The 23123-nt window shown below is 41.4% G+C and overlaps 1 protein-coding gene across 31 annotated transcripts in view; it reads left to right on the forward strand.

Moving 5' to 3' along the window:
* The window catches only part of TRDMT1 (tRNA aspartic acid methyltransferase 1), a 77252-nt gene continuing 54129 nt past the window's right edge, over positions 1 to 23123 (forward strand). For 2 of the 31 annotated variants that reach the window (XM_036346164.1, XM_036346156.1), the window contains exons 1-6: positions 4654 to 5587; positions 5801 to 5936; positions 7964 to 8562; positions 9700 to 9796; positions 10323 to 10432; positions 18118 to 19389. In XM_036346164.1, coding sequence (XP_036202057.1) covers positions 19326 to 19389 — 64 coding nt within the window. In that variant the 5' untranslated portion in view covers positions 4654 to 5587; positions 5801 to 5936; positions 7964 to 8562; ... (1 more) ...; positions 10323 to 10432; positions 18118 to 19325. Of the gene's footprint in view, positions 474 to 1909; positions 2039 to 2413; positions 2564 to 2853; positions 2967 to 4652; positions 5588 to 5800; positions 5937 to 7963; positions 8563 to 9699; positions 9797 to 10322; positions 10433 to 14396; positions 14587 to 18117; positions 19390 to 23123 lie in introns of those variants that run through there. The other 29 variants (XM_036345959.1, XM_036345968.1, XM_036346048.1 and 26 more) reach the window with 29 other exon arrangements.

Genomic DNA, 23123 nt, shown 5'->3' on the forward strand with positions numbered 1-23123 from the left:
AATATTTTCTAGTGCTTATTATGTTCAAGCATTGTGCTAGTTACTTTACATGTGACTTGATTTCATCTTTACAGGCTCTTATGATCCACAAATTTTATTAACTTACTCAAAACGCATTTATTGAATATTGACACATGCCAGTCACTCTGCTAGACACTGGGAAAGATCAACAAGGCAGGCTTAATGCATGCACTCTTGGAATGTGTGGCTCAGAGACAATACTCAAGTAAAAGAGCAAAGTAGCTACAATTTGCAATAAAGATGATGAAGGAACCAGAGACTTTGCTGCAGCTGGAGGCTGAAGAGCATAGCTCAACTGTGGCCTTTGAAAGCCGTGCTAGGTAACACGTCCATCCTTATTGCCACTGCTGCCCACCAGACAGCAATTTCAGGGGGGCCCTACGCTTCTCTCTGCTCCACGAACACACCACATTTTCCCCGCCTCAGGTCCTTCCTCACATTCCATTCAACAGGTAGGTGTTTCCCGTTTTCTGCACTGCCTGCCATGCTTCTCAGTATATGCACTTTGCATGCCTCTGGGAGCTCCTATGCTTGTGAAAGGGTTAGGAACCCCGAGCAGTGCTGTCATACCCAGCAGGACGTGGTGAGTGAGAGACCTGATGGAGACATGAGGGAAATATGGGAGGGTTTTGATGGAGACATGATCCTGTCCATTTGAGGGAGATTAGAAAATGTAGTTTGAAGAGGTGGTATTTGGGGGCATGAGTATGATTTTTACAGCTTACCATGGTAGAGAAAGGATGTTTAAGACAGGTGAGACAGCATACCCAAAGATTGCATAGATGACAGAGTTCCGGCCACATTCCGGCAGTAGCAAGAATCCCAGGGTGGCTGGACGATGGAGCAGTTGTAGGGGAGAGAGGGCATTGAACGCTAACATGGGACCATGCATTGGAGGACAAAATGCCAGAGAGAGGAGTGTATAATTGATGTGGTGGGCAGTGGGAATTCACTGCCTTTGTGACTAAGAGAAAGGCATGCCTGTAGCTGCATTTGAGGACGATGGTGCTGGCATGCTGGAGGAGGAGCGGGGGAGGCCAATTAGATGGCTGTTTGCAGTAGATCAGGTGAATGGTAAAAAGGAGGTGACCTTGGGGATACAATGACGATGAAGGCTGTGAAGCCAGAGAGGACAGGCAAGTCACAGGGCTCTGAGCGAATGGACGCATTAGACACAAAAACAATGTCGGTGGGAAATTAATTTGAAGTGAAAGATAATTCATTGAAATCCCTTTACCTGGAAGTGTCTTCCCTTCTCTAGTCTATATAAAGCCCAACTTTATGGGAAAGGTGGGTAAAAGCTGAATAATGCAGTTTTACCCTTTACAGCAGCTCTAGTCTGTTGACATAAATGAGTGTCGATTGCCTTATATTGTTCCTTACCTGGTGTGAGTGTGTTGGTCTGGTCTCCACAGGTAATGACAAATCAGGCACTTCAGTTTCCTCTAAATTTTCTAAAGTTCAGAGAAAAAGAAGCTTAAAGACAAACTCCTAGAAATCTCTTTGAATCTTTTTCTTGGGGAAAAAAAAAAGGTTAGAATTTCCCATTGAACTATGTGTAGTTTATAATTTCATCAAGTCTAATGAACAGTTTATGAATAAGGAAAAAGAAGGTAAAAATTTGTAGAAGGAACAAAAGATGTCAATTAACACATAGAGGGAAAACCTAGTGCCAAAAAAAAAAAAAAAAGTCAAGTCAATATTAGCCCAAGACATGAAGCTCCATTTTCAATGTTGGTTCACCTGATCCAAACAAACACAAACCAGTTATAAAAACTGGACCTTATTTGAAAGAGACCTAACCAATACCATCACAGTTTAGTGAGACTACCACAGAAAGCATGCAGGTACCTGACCTTTGACCTTTAATGTTTTTGCCATTTTTTAGGACAAAGGGGAAGGTCCTGTTACTGGAGACATTTTGCCAAGTGCTTCGGCATCCTGGAAATTTGCTCTGCCTATTTGTTGTCATCATCTGGTTCCCAAGTGGTGGAAGTTTTCTTCAGGAGATATTTGGGTAATGGGTCTAATGATAATAACGGTTTAATAGCACAGGTTTCTTTTAAAGAACGGAACAAATTAAAAACTAATTTCTGGTTTGTATTTATGACAACCTGTGAGGTTAGAAAGGAAATATCGTTATGTGTATAGCCCAAATCTCTTTCCTGTGAGTTTGGGAAAAATGAAAGAAGTCCGTCTCACTTATCGCAAAACTGAGTAATGAATGGACCGATCTTCCCAACACTTTGGGGGCGCTTTCGTTCTGGCATACCACATTCATTTAGCCAGTGAAATGACATTCGTTAGAATCTTGAATATTTAATTTACTTTTAAATATGTTCGGTAAATTCGCAGTTTAAAATATACCCCCCGAACTTCGGTCTCCATGTAGGCTGGCGGAGGTCACCGGAGAGCTTAGACGTGAACATCCAAAGGCCACGCATGAGAAGAACCATCAACACATAAATCAGAGCGACACCGTGTGATGGCGCATGGAGGGCAAAAATCCCATGCCCATTGCAGAGGAGAGCTCTAAGCGTGCGTGAGTGGCTTTTTAGATATGGATATTTAGTCTTTTCTTTGTAGGAAGCTTTTTTTTTTTTTTTTAAAGCAACTGACATATATCTTGGGACTAATTTATGTTATGGCTTTGGGAGCTAAAATGTGTTTTAAAATGATGTTCACATCAAGTGTTTAAAAAAAGTGTTAGCTTTTATCAGTTGGTAAACTAATCCTGGATTCCCGTCTGTATTCACGTATACTAGACTTGAGACAAATTAAATGAAATATATTATGTATTGTGTTTAAATTATCTTTGCTTTTGCATTGCAGGCATAACTTTTTAAATGTGAAAATTCAGACACAGACATATGTGTACAGACAGAGCAATGCAACTCTGAGCTCATGCCTAAAACATCCCTACTGGCCGTGTGATAGTTCTGGAGGTGGGTGCCTCAGTAAAATGTGAATATGGACTGGGAATGTCATGTAAGTCTCCTGTATTGGTGTGCTTGTCCTTGTGGATCCCAGGTACTATTGTGAAAATTATATAAGATGGCATAATGATGAAACTATGCAAGGCAAAATATAATCGAGATGTATTAAAATCATAAGAAATAAGTAAAGAAAAGCCATTCTGAGTAAACCTTAGCAGAATAAAGGGATTGACAGCCCTCTTCATAATCTATTGCAGTGGTTTCTAAACTATTGTGTAAGGTTTTGTATTTCTAATTAGCTAAGTACTGAAATATGCTCTCTAAAGTGACTCATGGAAATGTGGAATAACTGCAAAATATATCAGGGAACTTGAATTTAATGTAGACTCAGTACATTTTTTTTCATAGCATAAATTATGAAACATTATTCTGATACAATATTGTAATCTATCTCTCTGCCATGGCTAGAACTTTAGTAGTTAAGACATGTGTGAGGACCACCCAGTGCAGAGATCCTTGCATGTCTAGATCAGGGTTTTTCTTTTGCTAACACTGGGTTAGTTTCATGTCCATGATAACTAGGCATGCTGTGATGTCATTACTAGAATCGAAGTCTGGCCCAGGTAGGAAAGCTAATGGTAATCATAATGATTACTGGCATTACTGAGCCCCTGCTGTATGCCAAGTGTTAACTTACTTAGCATGCGCTAACTTATTTAATCCTCACAACAGCCCTATTAGACATATGAAGAAAGTAAGTAATAGTAAGTTACCTCAGAGAAAGTAAGTAACTCACTTAGGCTCACACAGCCAGGAAGTGGCAGACCTGGGATTTGAACCCAGGACTTAAGGTTCTAGACTCTGCACTGTAACGTCACTGTACTGTGGCACCTCACATGCCATGGTGTTGTTGTACCGCTGTTGGTGACATCCTCAGGTCTCTTTGGCATTCTTATCAGAGTGTCAGTTTATCTCTTTGGACTTCTTTTTCTCCTGTTCTGTTGCAATAGGACCCCTCTGAATTCAGAGAATATGATGTCCTTAATGAATCATCAAGACATTTCTGGACAGTTTTAGGGGTTTTCTATGGAGATCTCATTTCTTAATTCTGACTCAACCACCAGAATGATTTGATATATATGACATATGACTCCTGCATACAATTAAGTGGATAAAAACCCTTAGCCACATTTGCTAGTGGAAAAGAAATAAACTGCCCACATGTTTGGAACACATAACCCTAACTGTACCTCTAACTCATACTTACTCGCCATTAGTTTGAATTTTAGGGAGATTTATTAACATGCGGGGTACTAATATTGTACTGTTCAAGAATCATGAGAGAGTTGTGTGAAATGAGAAGTCCAGTGAATTACAGGAAAACCAAGATTCTCACGGCAAAGCTAAAGGAACATTACTGATAACACATATGAGCTTGCTATCCAGCTTTTAAAATTTCTTGCACCATAGTAATCTTATTGTCAATACACTTAAGATTGTTCCCAAGTAATGCTCATGAACACCAATTCTATTTAAAATACTTTAAAGTACTTTACATGAGCCCACGCCAATGTGGCTCCGTTGGTTGGAGTGTCATCCGGCAGGTTCGATTCCTGGTGAGGGCACATATGCAGGTTGTGGGTTCCATCCCTGGTCAGGGTGCCTACAGAGGCAGCTAGTCAATGTCTCTCTCTCTCTCTCTCTCTCTCTCTCTCTCTCTCTCTCTCTCTCTCTCTCTCCTCTCTCTTCTCTCTGTCTTAAATCAATAGGAACATATCTTTGGTAAGGATTAAAGGAGGGGAGAGTGCTTCACATGTGTATAAGGGCAAGAGTAACAAATATGACAGTTCTTTGTAGATTCAAGGGTAAAAGAATGCATGAAAGTGTTAAACAGCCTGATGAAATCCTAACTCGGTAGTGGCACAATTACTTAACAGATTGGATTATTCTGCGGAGAATTAGTGACCCCCTTCAGCCAATGTATTTGGAGTCCTAGTGTGTGCCTGGTTCTCTGCTGGGTGCTAAGGACCCAGAAATGAATCCAGCACCTTCCTTTGGCTCAGAGGGCATCTGGTCTACTTCTCCCTTCTCCGTTAAATCATTTTGTCTCCAAGCCTTACATAATCATTCTACCGCAGGGAGACCTAGTGTGAGTAACGTAATTATCCCCCCTTAAAGTTAGAATGAAATAACACCGACTTTTACTCTGAAATCCATGGAAATGTAAAATTTCCTGTTCTGTTGTCCTTGATAAAATATAACAAAACAACTAGTTGCTGGGTTACTACATAAAACACAGGCTCCAAACTGCAGTGGGGAAGAACAGTTAGCAATTAAGTAACGGAAATGACTAGTGGTTTGAAACCCAGCAGACTGCCCAGGCATCTAGGTTACTTAGGCAACTTTTATCACTAAGGAAGTAGTTCTGGTGACTCATGCTCCTACCGAGTGGCTTCCTTCCTTCAAAACTGGTGCATTCAGGGACCTTACCATTATGCATCTCTCTTCTTTTCTTTGGACGAGGGCAGAAAAAGTGCATTGGATGGTATGGGTTTATTACTTAGGAGCATATTATTCACTGGCTGGCCCATATCTTGAAATTTAATGGACTCACGGTGATCAGAATAAAGGTCAGTAGTTTCTGCAAAATATTGCTAAATTAAATAAAGGTAGAATTAGTAGCTTATTTTCTAAGCAGAAATGCGGTGTCTTATAATAATATTTCTTGTCAGTTTCATTTTGTTATTTAATCTGTTTTATTTAAAATACTAGTCACACTTTTGATAAACTAGAATACTGAAGTACTTTATACCACTACATTAAAATGCCTTCCTTTTTTCAAGGAGATGAAAAATGGGATTCAAGTCTCCTTTGAGAGTTGTCTAGAGGCGATGGTTATAAAAATAAAGGAGCTGGAAGGACAGTCCTTTGCCAGTGTCTCTCTCCAGATTCTCTGTCTACCTGCCTGATGCTCCAACGGTATTTGCTTATTGGCTTAAAAGAAACAGTAGAGAAGTTGTGGAAGAAGTTAGTTCATCCAAAGCGTTTTAGGTCGATGTGTGTTTGGAGAAGTCAGTGGAAGAACGTACTGTCGACAGTTGAAGAAAACTGGGAGCCAAGCATCCGACTGGCTCCTGGGGTCCGGACAGGAGCCCCGGTTTCCTGTGAGGCCTGTGGTGCCCGCTCCTAGCGCGCTCCACCTACAGGCACCTGAACCATCCCGATATCTCTTGTCCTGACTCCAGAAGTCATGCTGTAAGGCTCACCATGTGGACAGTGTCACTGTGGCTGTTTCCATTTTGCTCTCACTGCAGCCCTTTTCTGTTTTTAATTTTGTGGCTGGCAAAGCTTGAAAAGACCGTGAGTCAGGCCAACCATTCTTTCCCCTCCAGATAGAAGCCTTAGTGTGCGGCCAAGGCACTGAGCACCGTTTGTGCTCATGAACCTTAGCTGCTGGAAGCTTTTCTGTGGGGACGGGGAACATGTGGGGGAAGTACAGTCCCGTGGTCCCCGAAGTGCGGTCCCCAGACCAGCTCGGCAGCAGCATCCCCTGGACATTTGTTAGAAATGCCAGCTATCCTTCCCCGCTCCAGACGGACTGAATCAGAAACCCCGGGGGATGGGGCGGTGGGGGGGGGGGGGTTAGCAATCTGCGTTTTAACAAGATGATTCCAGATGATTCTGAGGAATGCTAAAGTCTGAGAACCATTGTGCTAATGAACTGTTAGTGCTGTGGCCAGGGAGGGTATGAAAAATACAGGGGTTGGAGAGCGGGCATGTTGATGAGTGTTTGCTCATAAGGAAAGGAAGAATAGAGAGATAAAATATTTTACCTCTTAGAATTCCAAAAAAGAACAAAGAGAAAGCCTGGGACATAATCAGCAGAACTAATTGCTTGCATGAACCTTTGCTTTCTCAGGGAAGGGCAATCCAGATGACGAGGTTACGGAAAATATGTTTGCACAGCTCTGAAATTCTAGAATAACCTCTCCCATGAGAAAAGACATGTCTTTCCATATTAAAGAATAAATTCAACTCAAGTTTGTAAAACTCTATAAGATTATTGTATTGCATTGACTAGGCGAACTTGTTGGCCCCTTGAAACTCCAGTCTCTGCATCTGAAAACCACGTGTGTTGTTACTCTCCATGAATTATCTCACTGGGATGAAGTGAGGGCTTCAATATATGGTAGAGGATTTGCGTGGCACTTGGAGCATGGAAAAATGCGGAGCGTAAGGGTCAAGCATGATTAATATAAATATTGATGGTGCAGAGAGGTTTGGAAGTTGATACAAAAATGGGTTAATTTTTCAACTTCCCTTTGACATCTGCCCCTTTTAGTTCTGGCTCTGTCATGTATTAGTTTGTGATGTTAAGTGAAACACAGTTTTTTAAAGCTTCTAATCTTAGTTTCCTCATAAAAAACACGGCACGGATGATGCACACCCAGAGGATCCCTGTGAGAATAAAGTTGGATTAAAATATGAAAATGCAGTTTCTAAAGGTCAAACATTACAAATTTTAGATGTTGTTGTTTTATGTCTGGATTGGAGAGGCTTTGTGATTGTTGACACAGTGACATCACCCAGGAGTTTAGAATACGTGTGTCAGCAGCTTGTATGATTATAAAAAAATAGCTGTGTTGACTTTTCTACTAATTCTCCATCAGTGGAATGTTTCCACTTTCTCATGAAATAAGGGAGACCCACATATGTTTAATTAAAGAAAGTAAGCCTGACATTTTTTATCCTTTGAACTAAGAGATTGCACTTCACTCATCCTTTGGGGGGACGATGACTGTGGAGTCAGGCTACGTGGGTAAATTCCCAGATCCTCTGCTTCCTATGGTGCAACCATGGAGAAGGCTCAGTGTCCTCATACTGAAATGGGGTGGTAATATTTCAGGGTTGCATGAAGATGAAGAGAAATGTTCATGCAATACATAGGTGAGTGCCTAGCACAGAGTAAGTACTCAATAATGTGGGTGTTTGTTATTGAACTCTAGCAGGAAGAAGAGGACAGAAGCCTGGAAGTCAAGGGCAAGGAAGAATAAAAGAAGAGGGCAGCTGGTAAAAGGGTCCGATCATTTTGAAAATGAAAATTCAAGGAGTTCCCATGACTTTTCTGGTCACTTTAATTAAAGTCAAACAATTCTCTGATCACTTCTAATTGAGAACATTAATCACGTGATTTATAATCTGCAAGTCCTGTAATAAGCAAAATTTCAATCTTGTGTTAAAGTTATGTGTCTTCTCTCTCCTAGATTGAGTGCTGGATGCAAGGAGCCATAGAAAATGAGAATACTGGATTTCCCCCTCCCCTCCCTTCTCCTCTCCTCCCCTCTCTCCCTCTCTCCATCCTCCTTCCTCATCTTGCTAACTACGGGTTAGAGCTCATAAACGGAAGAGGTGGGGGAGAAAAAGTTCTTACTGGGCAGGTGCTATTGATGATCGAGTGTTGGTTTGCACCTCTGGTTTCAGCTTGCGTTTAAAACTGGCCCGTTTTCTAGCAGGTGCTTCTTGGGAGACTTCTCATTATTGGGATGTCTCTCCCAACGCTCCCTTGACACACAGAAGTGCATTTTTATTTTGGCTTCCACAGAAGGTAGGAGTTTTTCAGAAGTGCACTCCTTGCTTCTGTGTTCTCTGATATCTTCTTTCCAGCGGGTGATTCTTGAACAGAGCCCAAGTCAGCTAGCTCTCTCTTGTGTGGCTTAGATCTGGTCCAAGGAACGTACTTTACATTCTAAAATTCAGAAGGTACCCTCTAGAGAGGGTATTATGTTAGTGAAATAAGCCAGACAGAGAAAAGACAAATACCATATGATTTCACTTGTATGTGGAATCTTAAGAACAACGTAAATGAACCAAAAAACAGACTCATGGATACAAAGAACAAAATGAGGGTTGCCAGGTGAAAGGGGTTTTGGGGGGCTGGGTAAAAAAGGGAGTAAGAAGTACAAAGTGGTAGTCTCAAAAGAGTGATGGAGATGTAAAGTACAGCATAGGGAATATAGTCAATAGTGTAATAACTATTATGGTGTCAGGTGGGTACTAGGATTATCATGGGGGTGTCACTTCAAAAATTATATAATTGTCTAACAACCATTCTATACACCTGAAACTAATATAAAATAGTGTTTAAAGTCAACTGTAGCCCTAACCAGTTTGACTCAGTGGATAGAGTGTCAGCCTGTGGACTGAAGGGTCCCGGGTTGGATTCCGGTCAAGGACACGTACAGGTTGTGGGCACATCCCCAGTGGGAAGTGTACAGGAGGCAGCTGATCGATGTTTCTCTCTCATCGATGTTTCTAACTCTCTATCCCTTTCCCTTCCTCTCTGTAAAAAATCAATAAAATAGATAAAAAAGAAGGAAAGTCAACTGTAATTGAAAAATAAAAAAACCTCAGAGGGTAATGAGGAAACAAACTTCCTGGGTGGTTCTTTGAAGCACTGAACCTGTGCTTGAGGTGCGTGGCAAAGGGCCCCATCGGTCTTCTGAGGAGAGGCATGCTGGTAACTTTCTCCAAAAACCTTCATCTTTTTACCTTCCCCTGGGTAAACGGTTATAAATGTTATAGAACTCTTTCTGGAATCTTCCGTTGGAAACATTGCATTATACTGTTGTATTTTACTTCGGTATTGGCATCTGGTGTTTGGTACTTTTAGTCAAAAATTGCACGTCAACTCCTACTGAGGTGAAAGGGGAGCGATCACTTTGGGAATGCTCTGCCTTCACAGACTATCGCCCAGAGTCTCTGGTGCTGGGGGTGCATCTGCATTGTGATTGGGACTCCGGAGTGCTCATGCTAATCACAGAGGAAAGCTTTAAATGAGAGTGAGTGTTTTTTAAGGTGTTGGTATTTAGTCTTTCCCTCATAGGCAGCTTTTTAAAAAGAGACTGGCATCACTTGAAAGTAAGTTATGTTACTGTTTTAGGAACTAAAATGCTTTTAAAAATTATGTTCAAAAATAGATCCAGAGACAAAGAAGTATGGAACAGACTGTGGAATCTCAGAGGGAAGGCAGGGTGGGTGGGTGGGAAGAGATGAACCAAAGAACGTGCATGCATATATGCATAACCCTTGGACACAGACAATAGGGCAGTGAAGGCCTGGGGTGGAGGGTGGGGACAGATTAGGGTGTCAGTGGAGAAAAAAAAAGGGACATCTGTAATACTTTCAACAATAAAGATCAATTAAAATAAAAAAATCATGATCACATGAAGTTAAAAAACTATTAACTTTTATCACTTTCAAGATGACCCTCCATTCCTGCATGTATTCAAATAAACTAGTCTTGAGACAATTTAAACAAAATGTATTTTGTACTGTGCTTAAATTGTGTTTTCTTTTGCATTGCAGGCATATATATTTTTGATGTTAAAATTCAGACACAGACATATGTGTACAGATATGTGCAACTCTGAGCTCATGCCAAAAATGTCTCTGATGACCTTGTGATTGTTCTGTAGGTGGGTACCTAAGTAAAATATAAACCTGGGCTTGGAATGTCATGTAAGTCTCCTGCCTGCCTGATGCCCCTAACTACTCGCCTGCCTGCTTGATCACCCCTAACCGCCTCTGCCTGCCTGATCACCCCTAACACCTCTGCCTAATTGCCTGAATGCCCCTAACCACCTCTGCCTCAGCCCCGCCTCCACAGCTTCGTCAGGAACGACATCCAGAAGGTCGTTTGGCTGTTTGGTCCAATTAGCACATTACACTTTTATTAGTATAGATAATTTGTTTTACCCATCAAAATTAGCATGTATTATTTCTAAAATTCAGAAAAAAAATCAAGATAACAAAATCTGTGTACCTCTTTGATATATTGAATGAAATTCAGAACTGGTAATCATAAAATGTTAGGTGAAGAAAGTCAGGATATAAAATATATATGCAAGAAGATTATGATTTTGGTAAAATATAATTAGTGCAAAGACCAGAAGGAGAAACATCATAATGTTAGCCACAGTTTTCTCTTGTGGTTTTTAAATTTTGTTTTTTATACATTTCTTAATTTCCCTAATATTACTAAAAAAGAAAAAAATGCGTAGAGGAGAGGTGCTTAGAATTGGGTTTGGCTTTCAATATGCTGGGCATTTCTAATGTGTGTTTATTGAGTCTCGTTCCCTTTTGGTAATAATAAAAATCTGTTTTTCAAAAAAAGTCACATCTTTATAGCACAAGTCATATAATGAAACTACCATCTGAAGCTTTAGGATTTTAAAACTGTGAATTCTACAAGGACATACAAATAATGCTCTTTGTTGCATTCTTTTCCCAGCCTATCTGAGGATTTAGTCCTAAAATGAAAGGAATAAAAAAAGATATGACATGCAGATTCCTGACATTCTTTCCTAACCAGAATGATTTTTAGCTCCTAATGTGGTTTTCCCCCAAAATATATACTGCCTCTCTTCTTTCATTTATTATCTGATGCCTTCCAGTTATTAAGAAAACAAAAAATTGAATGCTTTCTTTCAATTTCTCTTTTTAAATATGTGATTCTGTGACCTATAAATAAATCTGTTCATGAATGAATGAATAATAAATGTTAATAAATCAATGACTATTGATTGACTTATGTAATATTGAGCAGATCACATGAAGGCTTTTCTCTTTTTTTTTAAAAAAAATATTTTATTGTTGAGAGTATTATAAATGTCCTCCATTTTACCCCCTTTGCCCTCTCCACCCAGCTCCTACAGGACACCAGGCCTTCACCTGTCTATTGTCTGTGGCCATGGGTTATGCATATATGCATATAAATTCTTTGATCATCTCTTCCCACCCTCCTCCTCGCCTTCCTTCTGAGATTGTCAGTCAGTTTCATGCTTCCATGTCTGTGGTCCTATTTTTCTTGTCAGTTTATTTTGTTCCTTAGATTCCATATATAAGTGAGATCATGTGATACTCGTCTTTCTCTGACAGCCTTATTTCCATATGCTTTGTGAAAAAACAGAGTAATAAGGAAGAAAAGCTGATCAGTCTGAAATAAATTAATAAGCATTTTAAATATTCATGAAGTTCTTTGAAACTTGCAGGCCTATATTATCATTTATTATTGATATTATCTTATTATTCAAATATACTTTTGCCATCTTCTGAAATATAGTCAATTTTAGTCATTATGAATTCCCTGAATGACTAAACATAGAACAAATTCCTTTGGGACTTGTACTATATTTTCACTCCTCGGTCATTACCTTAGATGGAAATGCAACACTGATAGTCTTGATTTGCAGAATTCAGTTAACTCTGTAATATAAGGGGTATTGGCCTCTGGTGCATTCCAGCTGCGAAGTTGTGCTTGTGTAGTATAATGTTTACATAAGTGACTTTGAAAACTGATAAGGTAAATTTTAACAATTTTAAGTAAATAACAAAGTTGGTTTGTTTTTATCTTACATGGTGAATCAATACAGTAATGGGAGTACAATGGAACTGTTATGTAATTACATGTCAGTTATTTTTATCACTATTGGATCAAGTGAGAATGATGCTAACTGATGCCGTAGTGTATCTAAACTAGTACCTAACTAGCAAGGATGAGGTGAAAAACCTTACAGATGATTTTCCTCTGGATTTTGGTTTGTCAGTACTGACAACTATAGCAATGAAAAAAAAGACTATGAAGAAGAATAAGGGCTTTTGTGGAGTTTGAGCGTGTGTGTATATATGTGTCTGCTGTGTGTGTGTGTGTGTGTGTGTGTGTGTGTGTGTGTGTGTGTGAGATTTCCTTTCCCTGGTCTTGCTGGATCTGGTTTGTGGGATTTAGAACTCAAACAGTTCCCCATGTTCAGATAAATTACTAGAGAAAGGAGCAAAGTAATAACAGCTCTCGAAACCATTACATTTTTATCTCCTCTAGTCCCATCGTGGGGTTTGCTTTTCCACCTGAAATAATGCAGGCTTCACAGAAAACAATAAAGAAAAACATCTTGTTAGATAACGTGCCAATTAGTCTCTTGGTAGTACATTCTTTTTGAAAACATACTGGAAAAACAATTTCTCTATATAATTGTTAGAAAAAAATAGTTGTATTTTATGCTATGACAAAGTTGTTAAGAAAGTGGGAAGAAGTCAGTATTTATTGTTCTAATGTACATATATATGTATATATATAATCAATAATTGAATCCAGACAACTACCTTCTTAACAAATATTATTCCTGTTTCATAGATGAAGAAAGTATTAGAAGCAAGATTCATATTAATCTATCTGTTCTCAGGACCATGTTTCTTGCACTGTATCAAGTTGTCTTTGCAGGAGTGACTGGGCAGAGAATCTATAATAATAAAAGCATAATATGCTAGACTGGATGACCTTCAGATGACCTTCGGGATGAAGCCACAGCTGCTTTGGGCCTCTAGTCTGTTATAAATGTTAGTAATTAGCCTTCGAGATGGTTCCTTTTTTGTGAAGCAGAATTAACCTGCTTGTCTGACCATTATAACATGCATTGCCCTGTCACTTCAGGTTTCCTTTACTGAGCTCACAAGCTGCCTTCATTTCTCAGGCCGACCTGTCTGTTCTCAGGAAGCAATGCATTCTGCTGACTAGGGCTGCTTTGGTCTGGACCCTCGGCTACATCTCAGGGTATTCTGGAAAGACCTCTGGGAGAAACCTGAGTTGGAATTCCCTACTCTCCACTTAATCATGGGCTGGGACAAGTTATCTAAACCTCTGGACCTCTGTGTCTCTGTGTCTCCATCTGTAAAACTGAGGCTGGAAGAAACCAGTGGTTTACAGTCATGTCCTACAGGGTCACTTAAAGGCAGCTATGGGGGTTAATGGGGGCGGAAGGTCTGGGCCTCCCATCACCAAGCTTCAGCAACACAACAGCTGTGTGCGCGCACGTGTGTGCTCCCTCTCCCCCTCCCCCTCCCCCTCCCCCTCCCCTCCCCTCCCTCCCTTCCCTCCCCTCTCCCTCTACCTCTCCCTCTCCCCTCTGATTCTAGATGATGTTTTGTTTGAACAAAGGGTGCTATATTTAAAAATAGTTGAAACAAAAGAAAACACTGGAAAGCAGGCCTTCTAGCTGGGCCTAAGGAAATAGGTTCCTTCTAGTTCTAACTTTCCATGAGCATATGAAAGCAGTTTTAAGACAGAGAATTTCACTACCTTTAACTAAAATGTAATGTTGAACATTTGCTGAAAATCATTTTTTATTTTTATTTCATTTATTTTTTAACCATTTTTAAGTTACATTTGTCAGAAATAACCTCAAAGAGAAAAATCAGTGTCAAAATCTTTGAGTACTTCTTGAAATGGCAAGCTACACGACAAACTTCATGGTGGCCATGCTTTTCATCAGAAAGCCTATAATTCTGCTCCTCTTGATTCCAATTAAAAATTATTCTTTTTCTTCTTTAGAGGTAAGTGTAGAGAGTATTCACAACCAAAAGTCACTAGACTTTACCTCACAACAGGAAAGTTCTCCTCTAAGACACCACGAGATGCGTCCTTTTCCGTCTGCTCTTTTTCTCCTGGAAGTTTATCATGTCATTGAGAGAACACATCCACTGTCTCCTGTTTCTTTTCCCCCGTGACAGCCTATGAACAAGATGACTGGACACCAGAGAAAAAAGACGAATCTTTGGCTACAAGGTCTGCTTTTATGTGGGTCCCTTTCACTCCGTATTTTTGGGGCACTTGCTTTAAATCAGGTCCAATATGCAATAATTGAGCAATTGCTGTTCATGGAATGATGGGCTACCCAGGAGGGTCATAACGTGCAGAGACTGCCCCTCTCCAGCACCTCCGTCCAGCAGGGCTTCCTGTGGTGATGGGAACGTCCTCTCTCCTTGCGGAGCAGCACAGTCGCCAACAGCCATGGCGGCCATTGGACGCTTGAAAGGTGCCCAGTGTGACTGCTGAGCTAAATTTTGCAAGTTAATTAAACTCAGATCACCAAATGTGTCCAGAGGCTACCCGATGGACAATGGAGCTCTAGAGAATCAATGAAATTTTTATTTATTTTTGAAAATTTAAAAATAGTGCTATGCTTTGGAAGTAGAAAGTATTAAATTGTTTTTATTATTATTATTACTATTATTATTATTATTATTGGCTCCTTTATGGTCAGAAATAGAGTATAGAGTTTTACACTTTTAAAGTTGTTTTGATTAAAAGTTTCTTCTGTGCCCAGCACAAGAAAAAAAATCAATAAATGATTGGATGATACTGATAGGTTCGCCCTCACCTCTACCCCAGGTCTCCCAGCTCATACATCCTGCTTTTAAGGTCACTTGGACAATTTTGCCCTAAGACTGCCAGGCCTGTACACCCACCTTTCACAGCTCCCCTGGCCTTTCTGGGAGTTAAGAGCTAGGCGTTTGTCTCTCCCGCCGTGTGCTGCTGCCTTCTGACTTGCGATGCGTCTACGCTCAGCACCCCTTCAGTCGTGCCTATGGCTTCCGGACTTCCAGCCTTTCCTTCACTCTGCTCCGGGCAGGCTCCTCCTCCCACCAGCTCGCCTAGGGCCTTTGATGCCTGTGCCATCTGGGCCACTCTGTAGCCTGATGATCTGACCTTGTTAAGGCCCAGTGTTCAGTTACGGCTCCTAAAATGGGCATCACCAAACTGTGATTGACCCCAGGGATCAGTCATGCCACATGGCACAGCTGACGGGACTGAGAGCGCATCACTCAGAGAATGTTATTACATAGATACTATTTATAAAACATGCATGTATATTGTGCTAGGGCTAGGCACTGGGCTAACTGCTTTAATTTTCACATAATCCTTATAGCAACCGCGTGTCCTAGTTCTACACGTTGCAGATGTTGCTAGTCTCAGAGAGGTTGGGTGACGTTCCCCAAGTCACCAAGTTAGGAAGCAGCAGATTTATGATTCCTGTTTACACTCTTTGACTCTGAAGCTTGCAGTTTTAACCGCAACATAATTCCTTACAGAACACAGAGAGTTCTTCACAATAAGTACAGAGGGCAAATCTCGAAGGAACTGGATTTTAGGTCACTTTAAAGAAGAATTTTTAGTAATTCAAGCCCTTCACCACCACCCCACCCTGTGAAGTACTCTGGGCATCTCATTAGCAGCTCACCAACCAAGGACTGGTGCTGGCTGAGCAGAAACACCGTAAAAGGCATCTAGAATAAGTGGAACTCACAAGTGGCAGATGAGCACTCCGGGCCTTTCCAGTTCAAGTTTCTTCTGAATGTAATTTCCTCTCCTGAGGACATTTTTGCCAATTTACTCCCATATGACTACTTTTAAAATTTTTTCCATGTAATTCATAATGACCACTTTTTCCCATGTAAAACCAGAATGCAATTTATTCATTATTCCAATTGGCATAAGAGGGTATACTCTACCTGTGGGTGAGCCTGTATAGGAATCCACCTCATGTTTCACAGAGGAATAAAAAATTGCCAGGATCATGGAACCTCAAAAATGATGTCAAAAAGTATGTTAAGCATTTGACAGACTTTAATTTAGTTAGATATTAATGACCAGAGAAACACAGGAGAGGAAGAATAGAATATTATTAGATTTCAAGTTAATAATGATCCCTTAAATAACTGAGTATGCTATTATCATTTTGATATAATCCTTAGAATTATATTGTAACCTTTAATTATTTCTAATATATTTCACATGTGCCAGGTGATAAATAGCATTTTTAAAAATCCTCATCTGAAGAGAGAGAGAGAGAGAGAGAGAGAGAGAGAGAGAGAGAGAGAGAGAGAGAGAGAGATAAACATTGATCAGTTACCTCCTATGCCCACCCCGATCAGGGATCGAACCTGAAACCTAGGTATGTGCCTACCTGAGAATCAAACCTGCATGGGCTGCTGCTCCAACCGAACCACCTAGCCAGTGCATGAGAAGCATTTTTTTACAAGTGTGTTTTCTCTTTGTGTGTGTGTTTTAAAAATATATATTTTATTGATTTCAGAGAGGAAGGGAGAGGGAGAGAGAGGTAGAAACACCAATGATGAGAGAGACATTGATTGGCAGCCTCCTGCACTCCTCACACTGAGGATTGAGCCTGCAACCTGGGCATGTGCCCTGACTGGGAATCAAATCTTGACCTCCTGTTTCCTAGGTTGATGCTCATCCACTGAGCTATACTGGCCAGGCATGTTTCTCTGTTTTGAAGGAAAATGCACTGAATATCCTGAAGTCCACGTTTTGATATTTGTATTTTTAAAAAGGATACTGAGTATCAATATATATCTTCTTTTAACATTTATCTGCCCATCCTATATTCCTCCTCAACTACTCCTGATTGGGGCATTCCTCCCACCCTCAACTCACAAAACTTGTGCAAGTGGTTGGAAGAGAACGCACACATAAGCCAAGGGACCTAACATCTACAACTATCTTCTATGGAGATAGTTGTAAATTATGATTGTGGAGAAGTTTATATTCTTGAAATGACTAGCACACACGATAGTTTTTAGAGAAGAAATACTGTGTAAAGAAATTATGTGGCATATATTAGTAGGAAGTCAAAACCGGGCTAAAGAGAACTGAAAGGAGTGGTGATAGGGGCAGGTGGAATCTGTATTTCAGAGAATTGGATGGGGTGGATTAAGGAACTGAAACAAGCGGGGGTGCCTAGCCTGGGGATCTGGAAGGAAGGTTCCACTTGAAGTGTGGATCTTGAAGAATTCTAGGCCAGTAAAGAATATAAGTAGGAAATGGTGCTTGGGGAATGCTGAGCCGTCTGATTTACAGTGGAGTTGGAGTTCAAGAAGGGTGAAAGCAAAGTTAACAAAGGTAAGTCTGGGGTTCTACTGTGAAGACTCTTCACAATATCAGAGTGAACCGTCTGTAACCAGCCTGTGTGGGGATGAGATTCTACCTCCTGTTCTCCCAGGAGGTTGGTATTTTTCATGAACTCTTCCACATATTTCTGTCCTGTCTCTCCCCTCCAGGGTAAGATCCTTGGTCATATTTATTTTGATTTATAGCACTAATGCTAAACAGATTCTAGATTTATTTAATGTGTTGATTATTGACTGTATATGGCATGATATCTATTTACGGCACTAATATTATGTAATACATATTAGAAAAGTTTGCTTCATGCATCATATATGATGTTAGTGTGTGCATGATTTCTGTGAGTTGGTTTAAGAGTACATTTGCTTAAAGCAGATTTTTGAAATGTCTCCTTTCTAGATCATTTCAATTTGAGCGGATAATTAACGTGTGGCCCAATCAGGACCTCCTTTGCAAGTACTGAGTCAGCTACAGGACCTTCCTTGAAGCTGCATGGCCCTCAGCAATCATTTCCCTTTCTTCCTTCCTCTTCATGATACAGATGAAGAAACCAGGCTCAGTGCAGAGTCACACACAACAAGTTATTGGCAATGCCAGGGCTAACCTCAGGTCTCTGCTATCTTTCTACCACGAAACCCTTCTTATCTGAAATAAGTGACCAATAAATGCAAAACATTTGAAGTATAATACACTTTTACAATTTAAACATTCATAGGACACATCAGTGTGGATCAGACAGTTCTGTAATTCAGATAACACTAGTTTCTGAGAAATCAGTTACCTTAGTACAAGTGGTCCTCCCTAATTTTTTCTTACAAGACCCGAGGCGGTAATGGGAACAACACAGGGACACTTCATAATGAGAACATTGCCTCTCTGGCATATAGCCTTTTTTTCTTTCTTGGTCTGTAATCCAATTTATAGTAATTTGGTCACTGGACCATCCTGGAGAAGCAAGGCCCTAGCCCTTGGAGGACCATAAATAGTCCCATATTGCACTGATCGCATATCCTATGGAGGGGTGTTTTCCAAGCTAAAATATAAGTAGCGCCCCTAACAATGATAGCAGGCACCAGGGCTCTGCTGCACAGGTGCTACTTCCCTATGTGTAACTCTGGGACCTTCTCTGGGGAAGAGGCCGGTCAGATTTATCGCCATGACCCAAGCACGTGTTAGGTGCTCCAGGCTAATGGGAAAAGGTGGGACAATTCAGGCGTTCGAGGGACTTCTGGAGAAGCGGCATGCCTGAAAAGTGAGTTTTCTGGATTCCAATGATTTTGAGGCAAAGGCAAACTTTGCCCAACCACTGAGCTCCAGATTTCTTCCCTCCCAAGGCCCTAGAAAACACTTAGAAGGGTGACGAAGCGCACATGAGACCACAGAGCGGCTGCTATTCACTGGTGAGACCTCATGTTCCATGCCCTGTGTCCCCTGTCGGCCCCTCCAGTCCCAGGCCCCAGCTGCCAGGTGAAGCCCTGAGCCTGAGCTGCAGGAAGGGGCGGAACTGAAAAGCCGCGGAACCCGAGGCCAGGGCGCAGCGCCGGCGGAGGGAGGAGAAGCTGGGGGACCGGCAGGCCTAGTTCCGGGGTGGCGGTGGCGGCGCGGGAATGGAACCCCTGCGGGTGCTGGAGCTGTACAGCGGCGTGGGGGGCATGCACCAGGCGCTGAGAGGTGAGAGTGCACCGAGCGCCTCCATTCCCGCCGGGCGCTGCTCGGAGCTCTGGCTCCAGCGAGGGGAGGAGCGGCGAGACGCCGGGGGCGGAGACACTGGGAGGCGGGGGGTGGGGGCCTAGGTTGTCCTGGAAACAGCGCCTGCGGGCCGCCGCCTCCCGCTGCTCTGAGGTGGAGACTCCTCTTCCTGCCCCGAACCTTAGAGAGCTCCGTTCCTGGGTCCTGATCCTCCAGGCTGGGCTCTGAGTCATCCTACAGGGAACCCCCGGGGCGGAGGGGCGAGCCCCCGGCCGGTGCCGACGCCCAGGCCCAGTGTGGCAGCGCCGAGCGGCGGGGGAAGAGGGTCCTGGCCCCGGAAGTCCCCGTGGGGAGGGGCGGTCGCTGGCCCGGTCTGGTCTCCCTGGTGACCCGGGGCTCTAGGGGATCACTGCGGTTCCCGGTAGAAACAGTGAACCCCGAGAGCGGGTCCCTTCCCATCACCGAGAAGCCACACCCTTCGTGGTGCATCGAGTGTAGGTGCGTTTAGGCGCGAGAGGGGTCGAGTTGGAACTCAGTTGCTCTGTGACCTTGGGCTGGTTCTTTACCATTTTTGAACCTGTTCCCTGGCTTTAAAATGTGCAAAGTAATTCTTTCAGAGAAGGATTAATGTGAGGAGTGAAGAGAGGGAGCATACAGTTTAATAATGCCTGGTAGATTGTAGCCGCTCACAATATTATCAATTACTATTAGCACTGTAGCTTTTATGGACCTCTTCCAGTTTGACGTTTTAAAATTTTCGGTGCTAAGTTGGGACTGAAAAGGTTGGGGTTTGTTTTTTTGTGATTTTCACTCCAAAAAAAAGATGGATTGAGCAAGTCCCTGTTCTGTGCCAGGTCCTGTGCTGGGCACTGGAGACAGAGAGACAAATAGACTTTGTGCATGTTTATACTTAAATTACCAAGACAACCACAAAACTGAAACGTCCCTGCTTCCTTTTTTAGTACCAAGGGTAACAAGAGGCTGAATAGTGTAAGGTACAGACAGTGTGGAGTGAGTTGAGCATGTAAGTTTTCTGAAAATATGCATTGATTTGATTTTAGACTAGATTATTGTTAAATTTTTATTACCAATTATTTGCTAGCTCTCCCCTGTTCAGTTGTCATATCAAAACTTGCCAGTTGCCGAAATCGGTTTGACTCAGTGGATGGAGCCTCAGCCTGCGGACTGAAGGGTCCCGGGTTCGGTTCCGGTCAAGGGCATGTACCTTGGTTGCGGGCACATCCCCAGTGGGAGATGTGCAGGAGCAGCTGATCGATGTTTCTCTCTCATCAATGTTTCTGATTCTCTATCCCTCTCCCTTCCTCTCTGTAAAAAATCAATAAAATATATTAAAAAAAAAAAACTTGCCAGCATGTAAACAAAACTCCAGTACAATTTGCTTCCTTAGTTAGTTTTCCCTCAGATCTTGAAACGCTATTTTAAATGTTGCTCAGTACTTCACCATACGCTGTCGTTAAGCCACTCCGTAAGTGTTGGGTATTGCAAGGATAAATGTGCTCGTTATGTCCTGGAGCACAAATCCTGATTTTCTCGTTAAGCATGTTTTCTAAAAGTTGAATTAATTCATTCAACAACAAAAGACTTGATTTTGTGCCAGTTACTAAGTCGAAAATTATGAGAATATTTTTAAGGCTTTTGATAATAATAACTAATTGCTCTTCAGAGGTTTATGAACTACACAGTCTTCAGAATTGGTATTATCCAGTTTTAACTTTTGCTAATTTGATAGGGGCAATTGCATAATTTTAATTTTTTTTATTAATGAAACACTTACATATTTTTCTCTCCTGTCAGCCAATGCAACCTGAATTTGTACACATATGTATTTCTGTTTTCATTGCCACCATTGTGAGCCTAAGCTATACTTTCTCTTATTTAAAATATTGAAGTAATTTCCTCACTGCCCCCCTGCCTCCACTCTGCTTTCTCACTCCATTCTTTCTCCACATAGTAACAGAATGATCTTTTTGCAAAGTAAACGGGATCATGCCACTTCTTGCTTACCTGGCTTCCATTTGAGGTTAGAATCACAGTCCCATATTCTCACTAGGCCTGTGACATCTGGCGTCTGCCTGCCGCTGGTTCTCCTTTTCAGGCACATTGGCCTTCTTTGTCTATATTCTCAGACCCTCATGTTCCTGCTGCATTCTGGCCTTTGCTATAGTCTCTATCTATCCACAGTGCCTTAACCCCAGACTTCTCCAAAGCAGATGCATTTCATTTTCCATGTCTTGGTTCGTATGTGGCCTCTTCAGAGTAGCTTTCCTTGGCTGACCCTGTGATCCACAGAGCCTTCCTGCTGCCTCTGTGCTAAATTAATGTTACATAATATGACATTACTTGAATATTTCAGCTATATTCTTTCATCATTTATAATGAAAATGTTCATAAATCATATTTGGATTTTCTCATAGGGAAAATGATGGCGGATTGACTTTTATTCCAGTTGTTTCATATTTGGACACATACATACAGCATGTGTGTGTGTGTGTGTGTGTGTGTGTATAGTTTGATCTTAGAAAAAGGTTGGGAAGGTGCACATTGTCCTATTACCAATATTAACTCCTTGAGAGTGGATTAGGGCTGATGGTCTCCCTGCTACCAGTAAACACACCAAGAACATCTGAGCCACAGGGCCATTGTACTTGCTGTTCCCTCTGTCTGGAATGCTGTCCCTAGAGAGCCACACGACTAGTCCCTTGTCTTTATTTTATGTTATTACTTTATTGTTATTGTTGACATTATTACAGATGTCCCCATTTCCCTCCCCCTCCTTTACCCACCTCTACCCAGACCCTGACCCCCTTCCCTCTGTCCATCACCACACTGTTGTCTGTGTCCATGGGTTACACATATATGTTCTTTGGCTAATCCCTTCACCTTTCATCCAGTCCACCCTCCCTCTCCCCTCTGACAGCTCTCAGTCAGTTCCATGTATTCATGCCTCTGTTTCTATTTAGTTCATCCGTTTATTTTGTTCATTACATCCCACATATAAGTCTTTCTCTGACTGGCTTATTTCACTTAGCATAATTATCTCCATGTCCATCCATGCTGTCACAAAAGGTAAGATTTTCTTTTTTTATGGCCATGGAGTATTCCATTGCTGTCTTCAATATCATCTTCTCAGACCGCTATAGAAAACTGCAGTCTCTGCCCATTCTGCCTATCCCCCTTATTGTTTTATTTTCCTCTTAGCATGTATTGCTGCCTATTATACTATGTATTTTACTTGTTTATGTTTTTAATCAACTACCTCCCCTTCTAAAATGTAAGCTCCTTGAGGGTGGAGATATTTTTGTTTGTTCTGTGTGGGATTTGCTTATTTCCCATGTTGTTCACTGCTATATTCTCGGCACCTAGAATAGTGATTGTTGCATAGTGGATGCTCAATAAACATTTGTTGAATGAGTACATTAGTTATAGAGCATGGACATTTTAAAAGTTGATATTGTCAACTTATATTTTAAAGGATATATCCAATAAATTGTGTTACCATAAATATGCTAATATAACATTTAAACTGACATAATTTATTAGGTGAAATTATTTTAACTTTTTGATTATTAGTGAAGTTGAATATTTAAAAATGCCATTTTACATTTATATTCTTTTTGTCTTGTATGATACACTTAGAAAGGGAACCCTGGTACACTGCTGGTGGGAATGCAGACTGGTGCAGCCACGGTGGAAAT

Source organism: Myotis myotis, unplaced genomic scaffold (genome assembly GCF_014108235.1).
Source record: "Myotis myotis isolate mMyoMyo1 unplaced genomic scaffold, mMyoMyo1.p scaffold_m19_p_1, whole genome shotgun sequence".
Lineage (NCBI taxonomy): Eukaryota > Metazoa > Chordata > Mammalia > Chiroptera > Vespertilionidae > Myotis > Myotis myotis.